The sequence below is a fragment of the Neolamprologus brichardi genome, chromosome 2, assembly GCF_056152115.1.
Source record: "Neolamprologus brichardi isolate AB-2024 chromosome 2, ASM5615211v1, whole genome shotgun sequence".
Classification (NCBI taxonomy): domain Eukaryota; kingdom Metazoa; phylum Chordata; class Actinopteri; order Cichliformes; family Cichlidae; genus Neolamprologus; species Neolamprologus brichardi.
The window spans coordinates 16,880,312-16,900,252 of record NC_142105.1 but is presented as its reverse complement, the minus strand read 5'-3'; the positions used below and the strand labels follow the sequence as shown (position 1 = coordinate 16,900,252).

Sequence of the window (19,941 nt, the reverse complement as noted above, 5' to 3'; positions counted from 1 at the left end):
AGATCACTTGGTATGCTCACACTCACAAACAGACCAACTGGAGAACTGACGGGAAGTCTCACGAAATGATCCCGCGTGGAGATCGCTGAACGAGGCGACGCTAGCTGCACTGTTGGCTGGCTTACAGCAGCGTCGGCGGTGTCACCATCCACTGAAAACAAAGAAGCAGATGGGGTGAGAAATGAAAAAGTGTCCTTATTACTCACCACAGCCGGCTCTTGAGATGTCCGGGAAGTCGGCTGCGGTGAGGAACGCCGGCGGCGCGAACGTCGTTTCCGGGTAGACGTCGGGGCCGGCGTGTCAGGCTGTGCATCCACCAGCTGACCGGGCTGGTGAGCAGCCTGAGTAGGAGAGTGAAGGTGGAGAGTTGAGAGCAGGAAGTCCAGGACTACTGAATTAAGGGAGTCCACCAGCCAGGGGAATTTGAACAGCGTCTCTTGCAGCCGCCTCTCCACGGCGTGACGCAAACCTTCCGTGGGCTTCTCCCACCACAACTCGCATAGGCGGTAAACCTTGTCCATCACCTCCCTCCTGAGCCTCTCCTCAGAGACCGCTGGGTCCATGCCTGGCGGGATCATTCTGTCACGGTTTGGCATGGCAAACCGTGGGGGGGTGTGGGGAAGGAGGACCCAGGTGCGGTGCTCTATGTACAAGCAGTGCGTTTATTTACAGTGAAAACTGTACACACAACAATACATCCCCGTGTGCTCCCGACTTCCACTCCATGTCTTCTCCCAGTGTTTGTGCTCGTGTGTCCACTCCCTCGTGCCAGTGCACTCTGTGTCTGCTGCCCTCTCGTCCAGCAATCCTTCCTGGGAAAATAGAGGCAGTAGTTAGTACCCTCAGTTCACTTGGTATGCTCACACTCACAAACAGACCAACTGGAGAACTGACGGGAAGTCTCACGAAATGATCCTGCGTCGGTGGGAGCTCCAAGACTCTCTTAAGTAGCTCCCCCGACGAGGCCTGATCAGGAGCAGGTGTGTGGCTTCGGGTGTGGCCAGTCCACCAGCAGGGCCACACCCACCAGGCCTGAAGGCTCCCGCAAACCGGCGCTCGCAAAAACACATACACACATCCGCAAACAGGAAGAAGATGGACAGCAACACCAAATATACATATAATATAACCAGTCCATAACTGCTCAGGGATCCTGGGTTGCTCAGACCCAGAACCCTGACAGTATCAGCTTAAAGCACTTGTTGCAGGCTGCTGAGTTTGCATATTTTGCTGTGAAGTACAGCCAGACTTTGACCACTTCGCCTTGGGCATTTTTAATCTGTAGCTCTGCTCTAAAAGAACGTACGTAGCTGGGCCCGCCTACTACGCTTGCAAAGGTAAAATGATTGGCTAGAATCCAAAGTGTATGACATCTCAGGAAAAAAAGCACAGAAATAAAGCACCGAAATGTGCGCTGCTTTTCGGTCTGGTTACTACCGTTTGTGTCAGAACCGGTGCCATAATGGGACCGGATACCGGTACCCATCCCTAATCAACAGACACCAGGCGGCGGATCTGCCCTCAACATTTAAATACCAATGGACTTTAACAGCCCTGCTCCTTTATAGAGAAATTCACTATTTCTGTCATTACTGGATAGAAAATGATGAATGTGATTCACAGAAAAACTGTTCCTTAATATTTTATTTTGAACTAACATCAGCCTTCACTGATAGATGCTGGCTCTGTTACAGCTGTGGCAGAGATGTTAACCTAACCTAGAGTCAGAATTCAGTGTCAGTAAATGTTACTGAACAGCTACTGTTACTGACATATTTCTAAGTCTGTATTGAATGTAAAGGCAAACATATTGTAAGATGGATAAGCTGGATAAGCTACACTGAAATATTTCAGTGTAGCTTTGGGATGATGACTTGTTATCAGTAATGATTACAGATCGTGTTGTATATGTAAATAAGCCACCGTGAATGGAAAACATATCCAGTTAGTATACGGCGAGAAATGAGCTGGAGTTGAACTTTAACCAGGTCTGATCCAGTTTATTAGCTTTTTAAATTTCATATCCATCCTGACTTGCAAGTGTACTCTGACCTGGGGGTGGTGTGCCAAGCCTTTTGTACCTTCAGGTGGATCCAGTTCTAGGTCAAACCTGAAGAGCTGAAGATAAAACACAGAAAAACATGAAGGTGATTTTCCTGGCCTGGGATTTTATAAAAATATTCTGCAGTACATCAAAAATGAAAGAAAACCATTAATCAACATATGAACGTTACCTCTGACGTTACAGCGGTTTTATTAGAGACACAGCTATGCGTTTTGCATTTTGCATAATTTTTATTTTAATTAATTTGTTCAGAAGCCTATTGAACGGCAGAAATTAGGTTTTCTTTTCGGAAGTTTATGTGAAGCGTAGTTTTGATCTTCTTTTGCTGCTGGTTTGGTCAATATTGTTTGGAGAGAAATAAAACTAACAGCTTTATGATTAGCGCAAAAAGGGCGTGAACACAAAGCGCGGACCCGCCGACAGATCACAATCAGCGAGCTGTCGGCTTTCAGCCCCGACCGTGTCCTTGCCGTCAGCTGAGAAAGGCGACATCTCACTGATTTTGATCCGCAGGTCCGCGCTGTGTGTTTAAGTCTTTGTGCAGAATCCGTGTTCCTGCTCTCATTTACTGTCTTAGCTGTTTGGTGGTTATTGAAATTTTGTGATCTTTCACCTGAGATTCTGGCATTTCGGGCAAAATAAATTTATATTAAAAAAATCGATTCAGGATTTTAATGAATCAATTTCACGTTATCCAAGCTAGAATCGATTTTAATTGATAAATCGATTATAAAAACCCACCCCTAGTAGGAACTCAAGAGCAGAGCGGTTTGACGTCTCCAAAAACAGTTTATTTACAGCACCAGTGCACGATATATATATATATATATATATATATATATATATATATATATATATATATATATATATATATATATATATATATGTGTGTGTGTGTATATATATATATATATATACATATATATGTATATATATGTATATATGTATAGTGAAGGGAAAATCCAAAGTCCAGGGAATCACGGGGAAGCTCTCTCACACTCGCTCACGTCTTCTTGCCCAAACTCACACACGCTCACACAGCAGTGAGGTCATAGGTCCAGGAAGGAAAGTCTGTAGCAGAGGAAAAGGAAGTCACTCACGAATCACAAGAATACTAAAGCACAGGTTCACAGGAGCTGGGAGAATCACTAACGTCTGTAGTACAATCATCCAGCGACGAGGGGATCTGTGTTCCAGCCTCAAATAGTGCTCCAGGTGATGACAGCTGATGGTTGTCGGGTGTGTGGGCCAAGGGCGGGAGCCCACAGTGAGTCCACCCAGGCAGAGAGAGAGTGAGAAAAACAAACAACACATGTAGCCTTGTGGGGCCGGCCGAGCAGGCACGGAGACCATGACACCTTTTTTGCGTTTACGTGTGGACGAGGAATACAGAGTTCGTCACGCAACATCAAAGGTATGAGCCTTTTTTCACGCCATGCTGTGCGCCACGTTATTGTTTACATTAGATGAATTGCAGAATGGCAGATAGTCAGTATTTTGTCTCTATCTGCAGTTAGGGGCGATCGTGGCTCAAGAGTTGGGTGTTTGTCTTGTAATCGGAAGGTTGCCGGTTCAAGCCCTGGCTCAGACAGTCTCGGTTGTTATGTTCTTGGGCAAGACACTTCACCTACTGGTGATGGCCAGAGGGGCTGATGGCGCGATATGGCAGCCTCACTTCTGTCAGTCTGCCCCAGGGCAGCTGTGGCTACAACTGTAGCTGCCTCCACCAGTGTGTGAATGAATAGTGGAATTGTAAAGCGCTTTGAGGGTCCCGAAAAGGGCTATATAAATGCAATTCATTATTATTATTTACATGCTTACATACACACATGCAGTTACTGTCCCTCTATTTAAAAAGGAAGAGCCATCACGGTGTAATTATTTTACATGTAGTTGTTTTTTTCCTGCGTAATAATATTCAACATTGCTATCAATACATTTTTCAAAAAATGCCTCTCTGTGCAAAATGGGTTTAAAAACATAAACAACTGTGGGATCCTGTTTGTCTGTGATTTAAACAACCCAGCGCTGCTCCCGACAAAGGGAAAACCAATTCTGCAGGGGAGACCTACCTCGGCAATTGTGCAGGTGAAACCAAAGGGAAGATTTGCTTCATCATATTTTCTAGTCTTTAGCTTAGAATGAAGTTGGTTTGCAAACATATTCAGCGATGCTTCATCTCCTGCTTTGGGTTTGTGTGGGCGCCCCGTGCTAGCAGTGTCCAAGCGTTTTGTTTTTTTCCCCCCTTTTCATACCGCGCCCCTCCTGCAATGGCTCTGCGGCCCCCACACTTTGGGAAGGTCTGGTCTATGCGATGGTATGCCATATCTGGCCCGATTATGGTATTAAGCTGGCACTTGTGACTGACTGGTGTTATGGCAGGGTGTATGTCAACCAGATGTGGGCCAGGTCTGGCAATGATGCACTATTTATGTTCCAATTTTCCTGTTTTAGTTTGAAGACTCAAATGCCATGTTGCAACAGCTGTGGTAGTGCCAATCTTGAAAAAGCTTGGTCTGGATGTTGACATGGTTTTAAACTATAGACCCATCTCACATCTGTCTTTTTTGTCTAAGGTCTTTGAAAAAGTGGTTTTCAAGCAGCTCACTGAGCATCTGTCAATTAACAATCTGTTTGAAGCATTTCAGTCTGGTTTTAGACCAAATCACTTCACAGAAACAGCTTTAGTCAAAGTGACAATAATCGGACTTCAGTTTTATTACTGCTGCATCTAAGTGCTGCGTTTCACACTGTGAATCACTGCATTTTATTGGATAGGCTTGAAAAATTTATTCAAGTCACAGGAAATGTTTTATCATGGCCTACCTGTCTGGGAAATCTCAGACTGTTAGTTTTAAAAATAATCTCTCTGAGACCTGTGAGATAAGATGAGATAGCCTTTATTTGTCAGTTGCAGGTCTTTTGCCCACAACCGAGATGACAGACCTTGCCGACCGTACATACAATACACAAACATCACATTGGGGAGACAGGTCAGGCTAGATAGCGAGGAAAAAAACATCGAAATGTGTAACACAAAAGGATAATACAGGAATGCACAGATATCAACACACCATAGCATAATAAACACAGACAGCAACATGGGAAAGAGTTCCAGTGTGTACATCTGATCTGGGACCGCTGCAATCTTTCGACTGCGCCTCCAGCTGACCCGATGTCCACATCAGAGGGGAGGTAAGCGTTGGAGGTGGCGTTGGATCCGGGGTAGGGAGGGTGATGCGTCAGTGAGTGCTTATCAGTATCAGTATATATATGTGTGTGCGTGTCCATAGTTCAGCTGAGACCGTGTCCTTCGCCCTGCCAGGCTAAGTAAACAGTCTTCCAGCCAACCCAGGTGGCCTTGCATGGAATGGGAAGGAACAGACTCAACACAGTCGTTATCAGGGAGTTTCTGTGCGGTGGGGCATGGGGTCCCTCAGGGCTCTGTACTTGGCCCACTGCTGTTCTCGCTGTATTTGCTGCCTCTTGGTCTTCTTTTACATTCTTTTAATGTAACCTTTCATTGTTATGCTGATGACCTGCAGCTTTAGCCCACTGCTGTTCACCCTGCTAACACATGACTGTACTGCACAGTACAGCTCAAATCACATCATCAAGTTTGCAGATGACACAACAGTGGTGGGTCTCATCACCAACAACGATGAGTCTGAATACAGAGAGGAGGTCCAAAACCTGGTGGACTGGTGTCAGAATAACACCCTGTCTCTAAATGTTCAGAAGACTAAAGAGATGGTTGTTAACTTCAGGAAGAGCTCAATGGCCCACACCCCACTGCACATCAATGGATCTGCTGCTGAGATGGTCATCGGTGTGAAGTTCCTGGTGTGCACATATCAGCTGACCTCTCCTGATACATAGTGAAGGACACTCTCCACCCCTCACATGCACTGTTCTCCCTCCTTCCATCTGGCAGTGGATTTCGCAGCATCAAAACGGTGATGACCAGACACTGCAAGAGCTTCTTCCCCCAAGCAGGCAGGGCCCTTAACTCACTACCACAAAAGGACTGATATACACATACACCTCTACAGACACCTACAATACTCATCAAAGGACTCAAAAACAACAACAAAAAACCCACAAATGCACTACAAACTGGACCTGGGAACAACATGCTTATTTGTGCACTCAGTCACATAGTTCTGAACACACACCTAAATTATATTGTATTTGCACATTTTGCATTCTGCACGTCTTTGTCATGTCTTGTCAATAATATCCTGACAATAACTTGAAACACTGCAGACGTTCTTCTTCATGCATTTGTGTTTTCACATATCGATTATTGTAACGCTCTCCTTTGTGGGCTGCCAAAGAAAAGTTTTAGAGGTTTACAGATGGTGCAAAATACAGCTGCTCGCATTTTAACTAAAACTGGAAAATGTGAGCACATTAGTCCTGTACTGAAATCCCTTCATTGGCTAGCTTGTCAGGTTTGAGCAGATTTTAAGGTCCTGCTGCTCACCTACAAGGCTTTAAATCAGGGGTCCCCAATCCCAGTCCACGAGGGCTGGTGTCCCTGCAGGTTTTATATGTGTCCTTGATCCATCACAGCTGATTTAAATGGATAAATTACCTTCTCAGCGTGTCTTGAAGTTCTCCAGAGGCCTGGTAATGAATTAATCATGTGATTCAGGTGTGTTGACCCAGGGTGAGATCTAAAACCTGCAGGGACACCGGCCCTCATGGACTGGGATTGGCGACCCCTGCTTTAAATGGTTTGGCACCTTCATACCTCTCTGACCTTTTACACCTTTATGTTCCATCCCGTGCTCTCCGATCTCAGGACTCTGGCCTGTTAAAAGTTCCTAGAGCCAGAAAAAAGACTATTGGGAGAAGACCCACTTGTTCACCCTATCCTACATGTCTTAATTCACTGCCATTTAGTCTTTGACATTGTTAAGAGATATATTCTAAAACACTTCTTCAGCAGAGAATCAGAGAGGAGAAACACACAGATTTTCTTGCTAGCAAGGGCAGCCTCCTGAGCTCACACACCAAGAGTGAGGCTCCAAGATTCGCAAATGAGAAACTGCCCCTGGGGTGAATGCCAGAACACCCTGGAATGTTACAGACCTCCTAGGATGAGACATTCTTTCAATATGCCACCAACTATATACTTCTAAACACAAGTGATTACATGCAGTATTCTACCATATGCAAACTTATATCATTAAAAGATTATACTGACTACTAAGTACAATTTTCCATTAACAGACATTTTTATCGTTTTTAACTTTTATTGTGTTTTTTAACTTGTATCGCTTTTATTTATTTATCTCTTTATTTTCAAATAGCTGTCTAGCACTTTGTTTGAAAGTGCTTTATACATAAAGTTATTATTATTATTATTATTATTATTATTATTATTATTATTATTATTATTATTATTAATGGAATATTTATGGAATATGCAGCTTTTTCAAGTATTAACTTGGTGGCTTTGGCAACACCTTAGGAGGGAATAATAGTAATATGACTGATCCATATGGGCACAAATAATAGACACTTTTTTGTTCTAACGATGTTCCCCGACTTTGAAAATTCATTCAAAATCGGTTTATCGTGAGCACCTACACATGAAACAACTTAAACAATATAATGGCTTCAAGCTCACACTGAGGCCTGTGGACACTATCAGCCACTGAGACAGTAGACACATGTTTGTGTTTCGTTCATGAATGTTTCATACTTTAAGGCTGCCTGTTTATTTAAGGGAGATGATACAATACATTATAACTGTACATAGTCTATCATCTGTGATATCATTAAATAAATAGATTTTAGATAGATGCTTGTGCATTCTTAAAGTCTTATATGTTGTATTGAACTGAGTCTGTCATCTGTTCACAGCCTCTCCCAGTCAGTGCTGTAGTCCATGCCTGTCTCAATACAGACAGCAGTGTAGTCAAACACTGCTGTCTGTTTTATTGGGAATAAACTTTAAAAAACACTAACAAACATCCGTCTCCTATTTTGTGTGTCATATAGGAAAGAAGCATCAATATCTGATGAGAAGACTTGCTGTGGGTTATTTTGTGGTGTTTGGTGCAGTTTTCTTGTTTTGTGGGCTTGTTTATTTTCAAGAGGAGATGAATATCTCTTATAGGTTGATTTGTTCACATTTTCACATCTTAATTTTTAAGTGAAATGTGTGTTTTCAGTTTATACACTATATGCATATAAGGCAGCCCTTTGCTTTTGCAGTATTTTTATGTGGTGTGTTTTTCTGTTTTAACAAAAAGGGAACATTCTTCCTTGATAATATGCTGGAAAAGCTTGAAAATGGACCTTGTAAGTGCTTAAAGGTGCTTGACTTTGACCCTGAAAATGTTTGCTATATTTGCCTTACTGTTCTCAGATAGTGTGCTGTGCCTCTTAAACCACACAGTTTAACCAGAATAGCTGATGTAGGATGGGGAAATGAAACAGTTAGTCAGACGAGTGAACATGGCTGAAGTTCCGATTCAGAAAAAAACTGAATCAGACTGTAGGCGATTATTTTAAGAAATAGACCCTTGCATTTTCATTTTTCCCCAAAAGACAGTATCGTGTTAAAGTTTCACAAAAGGACAGAGGACAGACAGCTTTGATTACTCTGACTTTTTATTCACTCAGAAGAAAAATTAAGCATAAAGGGCTGCCAATTACCCAGTAAGTGCTTTTCACTGGAGCTCCACAGAGCTGCTCTATGAAGCTCTGATTAATAAAAATAGCAAAACCTGGGCTGATTCCTTGAATAATTATGACAAATGAGCCCTGAGCAGCCAGGTTACAGTGCATTTCTGTCATGTGCAGACAGTTATGATAAACGTTATCTCGTGGAAAGAATTGATAATTCACAGTGTAGTTTGCACTGTAACTTATCAACTAGGCTGGTGCAGTTTTATAACGATGCACTTGTTTCTAAGCCGGAGTGGTTTCTCTCCTCGCCTCTTGCATCCTGTTAAGCGTGCATATTGCATGCAGTATAGCTCTCTGTTTCTTCTGATGCACCTCTGTCAGGACATTGTTTGAAATAGCACCATTTGTGTTCTCTCTCTCACAGCAATAATAATAGCAATAATAGCAATAATAATAATGGATTGCATTGGATTGCTTGTGGGGATAGGTTAATTGGATAATCCAAATTGTCACTAGGTGTGAATGTGCGAATGAATATGAGTGCGAATGGTTGTCTGTCCCTGTGTGTTGGCCCTGCGACAGACTGGCGACCTGTCCAGGGTGTACCCCGCCTCTTGCCCTATGACAGCTGGGATAGGTTCCAGCGCCCCCCGCGACCCTGAAAAGGATAAGCGGAAGCGAATGGATGGATGGATGCATTTATATAGCACTTTTCGAGACCCTCAAAGCGCTTTACAATTCCACTATTCATTCACTCTCACATTCACACACTGGTGGAGGCAAACTGGGGCAGACTGACAGAAGCGAGGCTGCCATATTGCGCCATGAGCTCCTCTGGCCAACACCAGTAGACCAGAGATAAGATAAGAGATAAGATAAAACTTTATTAATCCCTCGGGTGGGTTCCTCTGGGAAATTTGTTTTCCAAAAAGCACAGCACCGACAGAAGTTACAGAGTTAAGAATATATATATATATATATATATATATATATATATATATATATATATATATATATATATATATATATATATATATATATATATACATACACACACACATATATAAATACAAAGACATATATAGATAAAATATACAAAGGGGATAAATAGAATAAATAGGAATAAAAATAAAAATACAAGTGAATTGCAGAGGAGCCTTATTACAAAGTGTCTTTGAACAGCAGAGGTGCAGAAGTGTGTGCATGTACCACAGAGCTGTGGCTCAGTGGCGAGTCTCACAGGCTTGAAGACATTTATAATTATTAACTTGTTTGATCTGCTACTCAGCAGAAACAGGCACAAGTAGACATTTTGGACTTTAGAATGTATTTTCAAGTTTTACAGCTTTTCCTACTGATAAAAACTGATCCCTTATGGACGTTCATATTACACAAAGTAATTAAGAAATAAACAATTAAATGACAGAAGAATTTCTGTTTTAACTACAGTTTAAACAAAAAACAAAATCCAGAATGCTTCCTGTAATTTTACACATTTATTTCCTACAGTTTAAGTCCATGAAAATTACTTACTTCCTCATGTAGCTTTCTTTTTTTTTGCACAATACCATTTTTTATTTCTTTAAGTCTATTTTTAGCACGAACAAATTATAAATAATAAATATTTAAAATTTGTTCATAAATTATAAATAAATTATATATGTAGTCATTTTACAAGCCCTGTGGTATTCACCTGTTTTATTTTGCTTTTTTGTTTTTAATCTCGAGTTTGTTGTTATGTTGTCTGTTTTCTGCAAAGCACTCATTGAATTGCGGCCAGCTCAATGAAAGGGGTTATAATAAATTTCTGGTCACTAAAAATATGTTTGCTCTGTGTGCTTTCTGTGTGTGTGTGTGTGTCCAGACGTGTGTTGGCAGCAGCTGTCGTGGTTTTCCTCGGCCTGGTCTTGGTCTCTGTGCCACTGCTGAGCACAGGACCAATCAAACCTGCAGAGTGGGTCATCAACCCTGCACATAGAAAGGTGAGAGCACAGTAGAGCAGAGTGTTTATGGTGTGGGTTTAGTGACTTATCTGTATTCAGAAGTGAAGAATCGTGGTGGGGTAAAGGGCTGCAAGAAGCACTCTGCCCTTCCTTCCTTCTTAAGTCCGACGTTTACATACATCCTGTCTCAAACCAATAGTGTCTTGTAAAGCAGCAGTGCAAAAACACTAATATAGTTTAGATTTATTTAGATTTGGATAGATCTTATTTGACCTTTGACTGTGTTTGAGGTTTTGTTTTTGTTTTTTTTTTTTACATATTTTGCATTTTCTCATAAATAACACAAAAGTATTTCTTAACCTATTGCTCGATTAATCAATGGAATAATTAATTGATTACTCGATTTTGAAAATAATCGATAACTGCAGCCCTAATGTGAGCTAATGGTGCCAGTTGTTTTTACACATTAAACCTGATCTAGTTGTTCATCGTTTCATTAACTGGCCCTGAAACTGAGCTGACACTTTCCTGTGTGTCTGCGCTGTTGTTCTGATATAGATGCAAAAACCACAAGAAAACGAGCCTCTGTAACAGAAGACGTGGCGTTTGAAGCCGCATTGTTTTTTATAAACCCGAGCCAGGTCATGAAATTAGATAAGCGCCCCGGATGTGAAGTGCTGCATTACACTTTTGACTTAGTGTGCAGACATCTTGTTGTGTTGTATTCAGCTTTTTACATAATCCCATCTATCCAATCCATATGTCTTTCAATCAGTTAAACTTTCATTCCCTTTTTGACATTATTTTATTTTCTGCTTTCCTCAGTGTTGGGGAGTAACGGAATACATGTGCCGCCGTTACGTATTTAAAATACAAAATATGAGTAACTGTATTCCGTTACAGTTACCATTTAAAAATGTTTTATTTAGAATACAGTTACTTTGTTGAAATAAATGGATTAAACGGCGGTCTTTTCCTGTTTCATATGTTAGGCTGTGCCCGCTCTATTTTCCACGCCGGTGGAAACCCAAACAAAACACGCATTAAGACGCTCTAATGCCTGTGTCTCAATCTCACGGCCCATGTCACCTCTACTGCGGCCCGCGGAATGACGTGAAGAAATATTTTTCAAAAAATTATGAAGGCAATAGACAGAGAGTTACAGGCATCGCCCTAAAGAATGTAGCCTGATGGGCAGTGTAGCCCAGTAGTAAGTAAGCTATTGAGACTCGACTGTACACTGTGTTCCTGTTTTCCTCCCAAACAATAAGTCCCATTGGAGCAGCCTTTCAACACCTCTCTCTGTCTCTTGCTAGCAAAGTTGACCCAGACAACAAAGTAAAGCTAGTTTTCAGCTACGAGCCCGACACGAACCCGACGTATTAGCCAGAGGTCCCTTTACTATGGTTCAGAGCCGCGGACCTGTTTTATATACGTATCGAATAGTTTTCTATACGAGATCGCTGCAAAAAGTGCAGCCTTACCTAATGTCCACCTACTGTTACTCATTTATATTAAGATTTAAACATCTAGTTGGTGTTGGTATGGAGAGTAACCTTCAGTAATAGTAATAAATCACACAGCAATAGGACATTCATGTAGTTGTAAAAAGCTTGATAATACATTAAGTAATCCAAAGTATTCAGAATACGTTACTCTCATTGAGTAACTTAACTGAATGCGTTACAAAATAGATTTTGGGGCATGTAATCTGTAATCTGTAGTGGAATACATTTAAAAAGTAACCTTCCCAACACTGGCTTTCCTTACTTCTTCCTCCAGCTCGTCCATGAATATGTGCAGAGAGTCTTGGAGAGTCAGTGTCGCCCTGGCAGCACCAGACAGAGCTTGTTAACTCATCTCCCTGCTTCCAGTCACAATGTCCAGCCCTTCCTGTGGAAAGATGAACCACTGAACGATGACCTTTTCTTGTATCCCTCGCCGTTTGGGTTCAAAGGTCTTCAGAGCAAAGTAGCGGAACTGCAAAAACTGGTGAATGCAGTTTTTTTTTGTTTTTTTTGGGGGGGGGTTAAGATCCTTCAGTATCTGAGTGATTTCCACTGCTCAAAAAATAATAAAAAAACACTTCTCAGTAGGGTGGGAGATGAAAATGATCAACCTACAGAGGGCTGAATTCAAAGACACACCCAAAAATGAAAGTGAAAAAAAAGATGCAGCAGCTAAGCAACTCAAAATGACTCCACCTGTGGAACCACTCTTGCTCCTGCGGTTGTTTCGTTGTTCCCCTGGAGCACCTGTTGTTAATTTCATTAAGAGCAAAGCAGCTGAAAGTAATTAACAACCCCCTCTGCTGCTTCACTGATCACATCAATATCCCAAAAGTTTAAATGACGTCACTTGACTTGACGTACTCTCGTTAGAAAGTGTTCCTCTTATTTTTTGTGTTCCGTTTACACCACAGGTGTCGAACTCCAGGCCTCGAGGGGCAGTGTCCTGCAGGTTTTAGATGTGTCCTTGATCCAACACAGCTGATTTAAATGGCTAAATTACTTCCTCAACATGTGTTGAAGTTCTCCAGAAGCCTGGTAATGAACTAATCATGTGATTCAGGTGTGTTGATCCAGGGTGAGATCTAAAACCTGCAGGCCCTCGAGGCCTGGAGTTCGACACCCCTGGTTTACACTATGCAGAACATATACCACTGCAGCTGAATGCACGTATATACCACAAGTCAGTGGTAAGCCACGGACTTGTGCACCTGTGCATCAGTCTTTTTCAGAGCACAGATGTAATAGTGTGAATTTCTCTCTGCAGCTACCAGCCTCAGACTCACCACTGCCTGAGAAGGCTGCAGGGAAATGTCAGCGCTGTGTGGTCATGGGAAACGGAGGCATTCTCAAAGGCTTGGAGCTGGGCCCGCTGATTGACCGCTTTGACACCATTATCAGGTCAGAATTGTTGCTTGATGAGTAAACCTGAACAAAATAAACAGCCTACTTGATTAAACAGTGACCATATTGAATGCATGTTTGACCAGGTAAAAAAAAAAAATCAATACAGCATAGTATTGCAATGTTTGAGGTGGCAGTGACACCAAATATCGATATTTAATGAAATAAATTATTGTTGAATTCGGGTAATATTCCTATACAACAGGACGGTTACTGAGTGCAAATTGTGAGGGATTAGAAATATATTTTGCTGCTATTGTTAATAATCATCATTACCATTGCATTAATAATACAATCTACAGTATTGATATTGTTTTCAGATGTTTAAACATATTGGTACCCGATTAGCCTTTATTACAGGTGCAGTTATAACCACTCTAAACTGTTCAGTTGAATCTATAATCTTAAATGCTTTTGAATGCTTGTTATAATCTGAAATGTGTATGTGCTGGCCTTCTGTCTGGTGGAAAAGGTTACAAGTTGAAACTGAGTGCAGTTCATGCTGACACAAACACACAGTAGACTTTATCTCATTTATAGGTGAGAGGTTAATCATGTTTGCTTGTAACTCTAAAATTGTCTCTGTAAAAGAGGAATAGTTTCTTGCTGTCTCTGCAAAAAGAGGAACAGTTTGGTTTTCCAGACGGGAAGTGAAAGTCAGATGACAGGAAGCATCTGTTGTGGAGATGGAGACAATGTTATTTTAAACTGTATTAAGTCATTGTGGTTTTGAAACCTATGTATGAACTGTATTTGAGTGACGTTTAGGGGTGTAGTAAGTTTAAGCCCTGAAAGGTATAAAACACCTGCTTATGCTCTGTAAGTCGGGGATCGGCGCTGTCTGCGTACAGCGGGCGATCTTCCCACGCGTGTGCATTAAAATCATCGTTTGACTCCACCCGGCCGGATCAGTGTTGTTATTATGGAAGTTTATTACCTCCTCTACCCCTCCTCAATATTGAACCTAACAAAATGTAATAGTTAGATGTGACTTTCTTTCCATGAAGACAGCAGCAGATATGTGATCTTTGACAGTTCATCAGTTAGTAGCTGCAGAGACGTATTGCATGTAATTACCAACAGATTCACAGGCTGATAGCAGCGGATTGTAAATTGTTAAAAAATGCAATAATATCGCAATGTGAGTGAAATATTGGATTAATATCATATCGTGGAGGGCAGCACGGTGGTTAGCACTGTTGCCGCACAGCAAGAAGGTCCTGAGTTCAGTTCCACCATCAGGCCGGGGGCTTTCTGTGTGGAGTTTGCATGTTCTCCCCGTGTTTGTGTGGGTTCCCTCCGGGTACTCCGGCTTCCTCCCACAGTCCAAAGACATGCAGTTGGTGGGGATAGGTTAATTGATTAATCCAAATTGCCATAGGTGTGAATGTGAGCGCCAGTGGTTGTCTGTCTCTGTGTGTTGGCCCTGGGACAGACTGGTGACCAGTCCAGGGTGTACCCCGCCTCTCGCCGTATGACAGCTGGGATAGGCTCCAGCACCCCCGCGACCCTGAAAAGGATAAGCGGAAGCGAATGGATGGATCATATCGTGGGGTGTTTCTTGATTTCATACTAATATTACTATAGAAAGTCATTCGGCTGTTGGCTCTTTGTCCCTCAGGTTAAACCGAGGTCCACTGGGAAAGTTCAGCATTGACGTTGGGAATCGAACCACCATCAGGATGAGTTACCCGGAGGGCACGCCTCTTAGCTGGGCTGACACAGACCCAGACACTCTGTTTGTGACGGTAGTGTATAAAAGCGGAGACATCAGCTGGAGCTCTGCTATGATCAACAAGCTCTCTGTGGTGAGTAGCACTGCTCAATTCATCTGATCAAACTAACCAGCAACCCACCTTCACACAAATAAATCAGCTCGTGTTCTTGGATTAAAGCTATATTATTTAAGAATATGCCATCTTGGAGAATACACCCTGGAGAAACAGATAAATATGGAAAATGTGACTACTTATAAATATAATGATGGCTGCACCGAGTCAAAAACACTGAGATGTTTAAATGCAGTTAGATGTTAGAATGATCCTGTTAAACTGAATGGAAATAGTAGCAGCGCTGTAATAGCACACAGTTTGGGATTGTCTGTAAGGTGAAGATTAGAAATCAATTCTCATATTTTTATATAAAAGCAAGCTTTGAAGAAAATACATTAGAAAAACTATTAGATAAAAATAAAAATCATGTGCAGTACAAACAGCCTCTAAGCACGAGAGACATTTTTAAAAATCAGAAAAGCTCTTATCAGACATTATATGTGAGACGTCTGGCTGAAGTGTGCTTCCAGGAATTCCTCCCCTACCTGGTTTAATCACATGGATCTCTTGGATTATGTAACGTCTCCGTTGCTAGCTCCATAAGTCATTGTCAACTTGTGAACTCCTCAGCATCTGCTTCTACGTGAAAGTGTGACACAGTCTCAGATCTCACTGCTGTTTTCTTGTGAGTCAGTGTTCTGAGCTGTTGAGAAACAAACAGTTTGTGCTTTGTGTTGCAGCCTCTGTGGGATTGGTTCTTTTTCTGGCAGAAGGTTCCAGATAGAATCCCTCTCAAAGCCAGTAAGTTCAGACTTCTAAACCCACATGTGATCAGAGAGACTGCACTGGACCTCCTGAAATATCCTCTTCCCAGGCCACGCCTGTGGGGCTGGGACCAGGTAATTGATGATTCACATACCACACATTAAGTGAAAGTGTGTCTGTTCGTAAGTCTGTGGTATAAAGCAGACGGCCTCGAGGGCTGGTGTCCTTCAGGTTTTAGATCTTTAGATCTTATTTCATTACCAGGCCTCTGGGGAACAAGACATGTTGAGGAGGTAATTTAGCCATTCAATTCAGGACACCTGCACTCAGGCCTGGAGTTCCCCCACCCCTGGTTAAAGTGAAAACTAAAGTCAGTTTTAAAAATACTTTTTAAACTTCTGATTCATTGAAGTCGTTTTTGAAATGCCTTTGTATTCTGTATTTTTTTTTATTATTATTTTTCACGTAGAAAGACGGGCTAGACCAGCTTAGGAATTAAACCTTCTAATAGAGAACAAGTTATATCTCTTTGCACAGTAAAAGATCCCTTTGTCCATCTGCCACTGTGCCAAGTGTCAGGTTTAATCGTCATGCCTGCTGTAGCCAGCCTGCAGTCTGTTGTGTTGGAGCAACTCCCCATTGTGGTCACTTTTGACTATTGCAGTACTATCTAACAGCAGCAGATGGGACCATTTCTGATTTGAGCTCATTTAAGTTGTAATGATCAGATTATTGAAATTAGAAAATAAAAGCTTAGAAGTGGTTCTGTGTGTCAAGTTATGTTAACCTCTGTCTTCGACTCTGTTGGAGTAATAAAGTCATTCTGAACAAGAATAAAGTTGTTACTCAGCGCTGAGGTTTCTAATGGAGCTCACTGAGCTGCTGTTCTCATGAGTTACAGGCAGACATGGGAAAGGCGTTAACAAAAGGCTAACATTGTGATACTATCGGTTTACCTGTCTGTGCATATTACAGTAAGCTAAGTCATAGTTTATTTATTATGGCCTATATTACTTTGACTTTGCCGGTGTCTCACTCTTGTCCATTTTCCTTCTTTACTTCAACCATAGTCAGTTTGCTTAGAAAATAAAATGATGTGAAAAATCTGCAACAGGAAGACAGAAACAAACGTCTTTACTCTTTAAGAAAGTTTAACCCTTTTTTTTTTTTTTTTTTTTTACGTATATTTGCAGAACATTCCCACTCTCGGTGTGTCTGCGCTGACTCTAGCTAGCCTGCTGTGTGACGAGGTCAGCCTGGCAGGCTTTGGCTACAACCTCTCCCAGCACGGGGCGCCACTGCACTACTATGACCAGCTGCCTATGAGCTTCATGCTGGAGCAGAGCATGCACAACGTGAACAGAGAGACTGAGCTCTTGCAAAGACTGGTTAGAGAGGGAACCATCACTGACCTGACAGGGGGGATCCACTGCTCCTACTGCCACAGCTGACCCACCACAGCCTTCTAGTGCAGAGTGCTTCCTTTTTGTGGTGTGAACATTTTCATATCCTCTCTGAGGCACTGAACAGAAGTCAAGCAAGAGTTACAGGATATTTTTAACAAAACGCTTTATGAAGAACTGATTTGTTTTTAATGAGAAAGGGCCTTGGACCACAGTCTTGTCTTTGCTCACAGACACGTGTTGCAAAGCTTCCAGTTTGTAATAACTGATTCTCATCAGCAATGCATCAGGAGCTTCTCAGTATTTGAGTTATTTTTAGTTGTGGAACACGATCAGTAACTTGTAAACAGTGTTATTCAATTCAATTTCAATTCAATTTTATTTATATAGCGCCAAATCACAACAAAAGTCACCTCAAGGCGCTTTCGGTATCATGGTTGTTGTGATTGTTCTGATGCAAGTTAAAATTATGTTTGTACATCAGTAAATTATCAGTGGAACAAAATGAATCTGTATTCAGTTGCACAGATTGGACCAAAGTGTCTTCAGCTGTTTTCTTCAGTGTTCAGACTGAGGAAGAATAAAGTAGTCGTGGTATATATCACATGACCACTTAAAGACAAAGCAGCAAGGTGATATATACCAATTTATAAATTGTGTTGATAGGCCACGTAATGTGGTCATGATAAACAATATATACGCGGCGTTTATAATGCTTTTTAAAGGTATTCAACCTTGCATATCATCGGTTTCTCTCCCCAACCCTTTAGATTCACACATAGGAAGAATCTGTCTAACAAAAGTAATAAGAATATTCGTGCTTTGTTCCAGACAGAATCTCTAACTATTCCACATGTGGTCTCTTATTGGAATTCCTTTGTCAGTGACATTAACTGGAAAAGAGTATGGACAATTCCTAACAAGTATCTGGTAACGAATAAAGTGAAGGAAGTCTCATTTAAAATACTGCATAAATTTTATCCTGCTAATCATTACATGACAAAGTTCAAAAGGGACATAAATGTTAACTGTGGATTTTGTGGAAGCCATCCTGAGACTGTTCGACACCTCTTCTGGATCTGTTCATACGCTAGAACATTTTGGAAAGACTTCAGTAGATTCATTGCTGGACATCTCTATGAAGACTTTACTGTGAAATGGGAAAATGTTGTATTTTGTTTCTTTCGAAGTCAAAAAAAGAAGATGTTTACTTTATAATAAACTTGTTAGTTATCTTAGCTAAATTTTATTTTCATAAATGCAAATACATTAACAAAAAACCTAATTTTAAACATTACTATAATGATGTTTTATGTTACATAAAATTGATTAGTGGGTCACTTAACAAAAAGGCTATGAAAACTATTACTATTTGTAGTAATTACAAATTATTTGAATGTTTGTAATTCTTTGTATTACACCCCCTGGCATATGTTAATTTTGTTCTGATTGTATACATGTTCTGTATACTGTTTCTTAATAAAGTTTTATATTTAAAATTAATTAATTAATTAATTTTTTTTTAAAAAAAAAGTATTGTTTGACTGATGGCCCTTAATATAAAGACTTGTTTCAGACTTTGCTTCTCCAATTTTGCTTTAAGTTATTTTGTTATTTATATATGGCCTAATAATTATCCTTATTGCTGTAGAGAGGAGCGGTGCTTCAAATTCTCATCAGCAATGCATCAGGAGCTTCTCAGTATTTGAGTTATTTTTAGTTGTGGAACACGATCAGTAACTTGTAAACAGTGTTATTCAATTCAATTTCAATTCAATTTTATTTATATAGCGCCAAATCACAACAAAAGTCACCTCAAGGCGCTTTCGGTATCATGGTTGTTGTGATTGTTCTGATGCAAGTTAAAATTATGTTTGTACATCAGTAAATTATCAGTGGAACAAAATGAATCTGTATTCAGTTGCACAGATTGGACCAAAGTGTCTTCAGCTGTTTTTAGCAGATTCACTTCGTTGTGATATTGAAACAGTCTGCTTTGCTGCTCTTCCCAAGTGGCTGATCTTTGATATCTGTCGTGAAAATAAAATGTGATTTATAATTTTATTTTTATTATTTCTACATCGTTGTAGTTTTGACTTGCATTCTTTCATGTTAACGTCCAGTTTCCTGATCTGAATTTTAATGTCGCAGCCATGTGAGCATCCTATGTCGGTCTTCATTAATAAAGTCCAAAAAAGAAGAAAGTCTTCTGTTTTTAGTTTTTCATTATTTTTGATGTATTATGTTGATGCCTGGTTTTGTTTTTTTATGCTCATGTTGTTCAGTTATTTGCCTGCAGCCGTGCACACAGAGTCAAAGTGTGGAGGTCGATGGACGCTGCAGGTTAAATATTGACAGTTACTTGCTTCTCATTAACTCTGAGTGACACTAAAAGGAGAGCAGTTTACAGTCTGCTTTGAGCCAGTGATTAGCCAG

At 40.9% G+C, this 19,941-nt stretch overlaps 1 protein-coding gene across 3 annotated transcripts in view; it reads left to right on the top strand.

Moving 5' to 3' along the window:
- Nucleotides 1-19,709, top strand: part of st3gal5 (ST3 beta-galactoside alpha-2,3-sialyltransferase 5) — a 29,756-nt gene extending 10,047 nt beyond the window's left edge. For 2 of the 3 annotated variants that reach the window (XM_035911771.2, XM_035911776.2), the window contains 6 exons: nucleotides 10,575-10,692; nucleotides 12,436-12,645; nucleotides 13,429-13,562; nucleotides 15,187-15,373; nucleotides 16,078-16,236; nucleotides 17,296-19,709. In XM_035911771.2, the coding sequence (XP_035767664.2) occupies nucleotides 10,575-10,692; nucleotides 12,436-12,645; nucleotides 13,429-13,562; nucleotides 15,187-15,373; nucleotides 16,078-16,236; nucleotides 17,296-17,553 (1,066 nt within the window). In that variant the 3' untranslated portion in view covers nucleotides 17,554-19,709. Of the gene's footprint in view, nucleotides 1-10,287; nucleotides 10,693-12,435; nucleotides 12,646-13,428; nucleotides 13,563-15,186; nucleotides 15,374-16,077; nucleotides 16,237-17,295 lie in introns of those variants that run through there. The other variant, XM_035911767.2, reaches the window with a different exon arrangement.
- The last annotated feature ends 232 nt before the right edge of the window (nucleotides 19,710-19,941 follow it).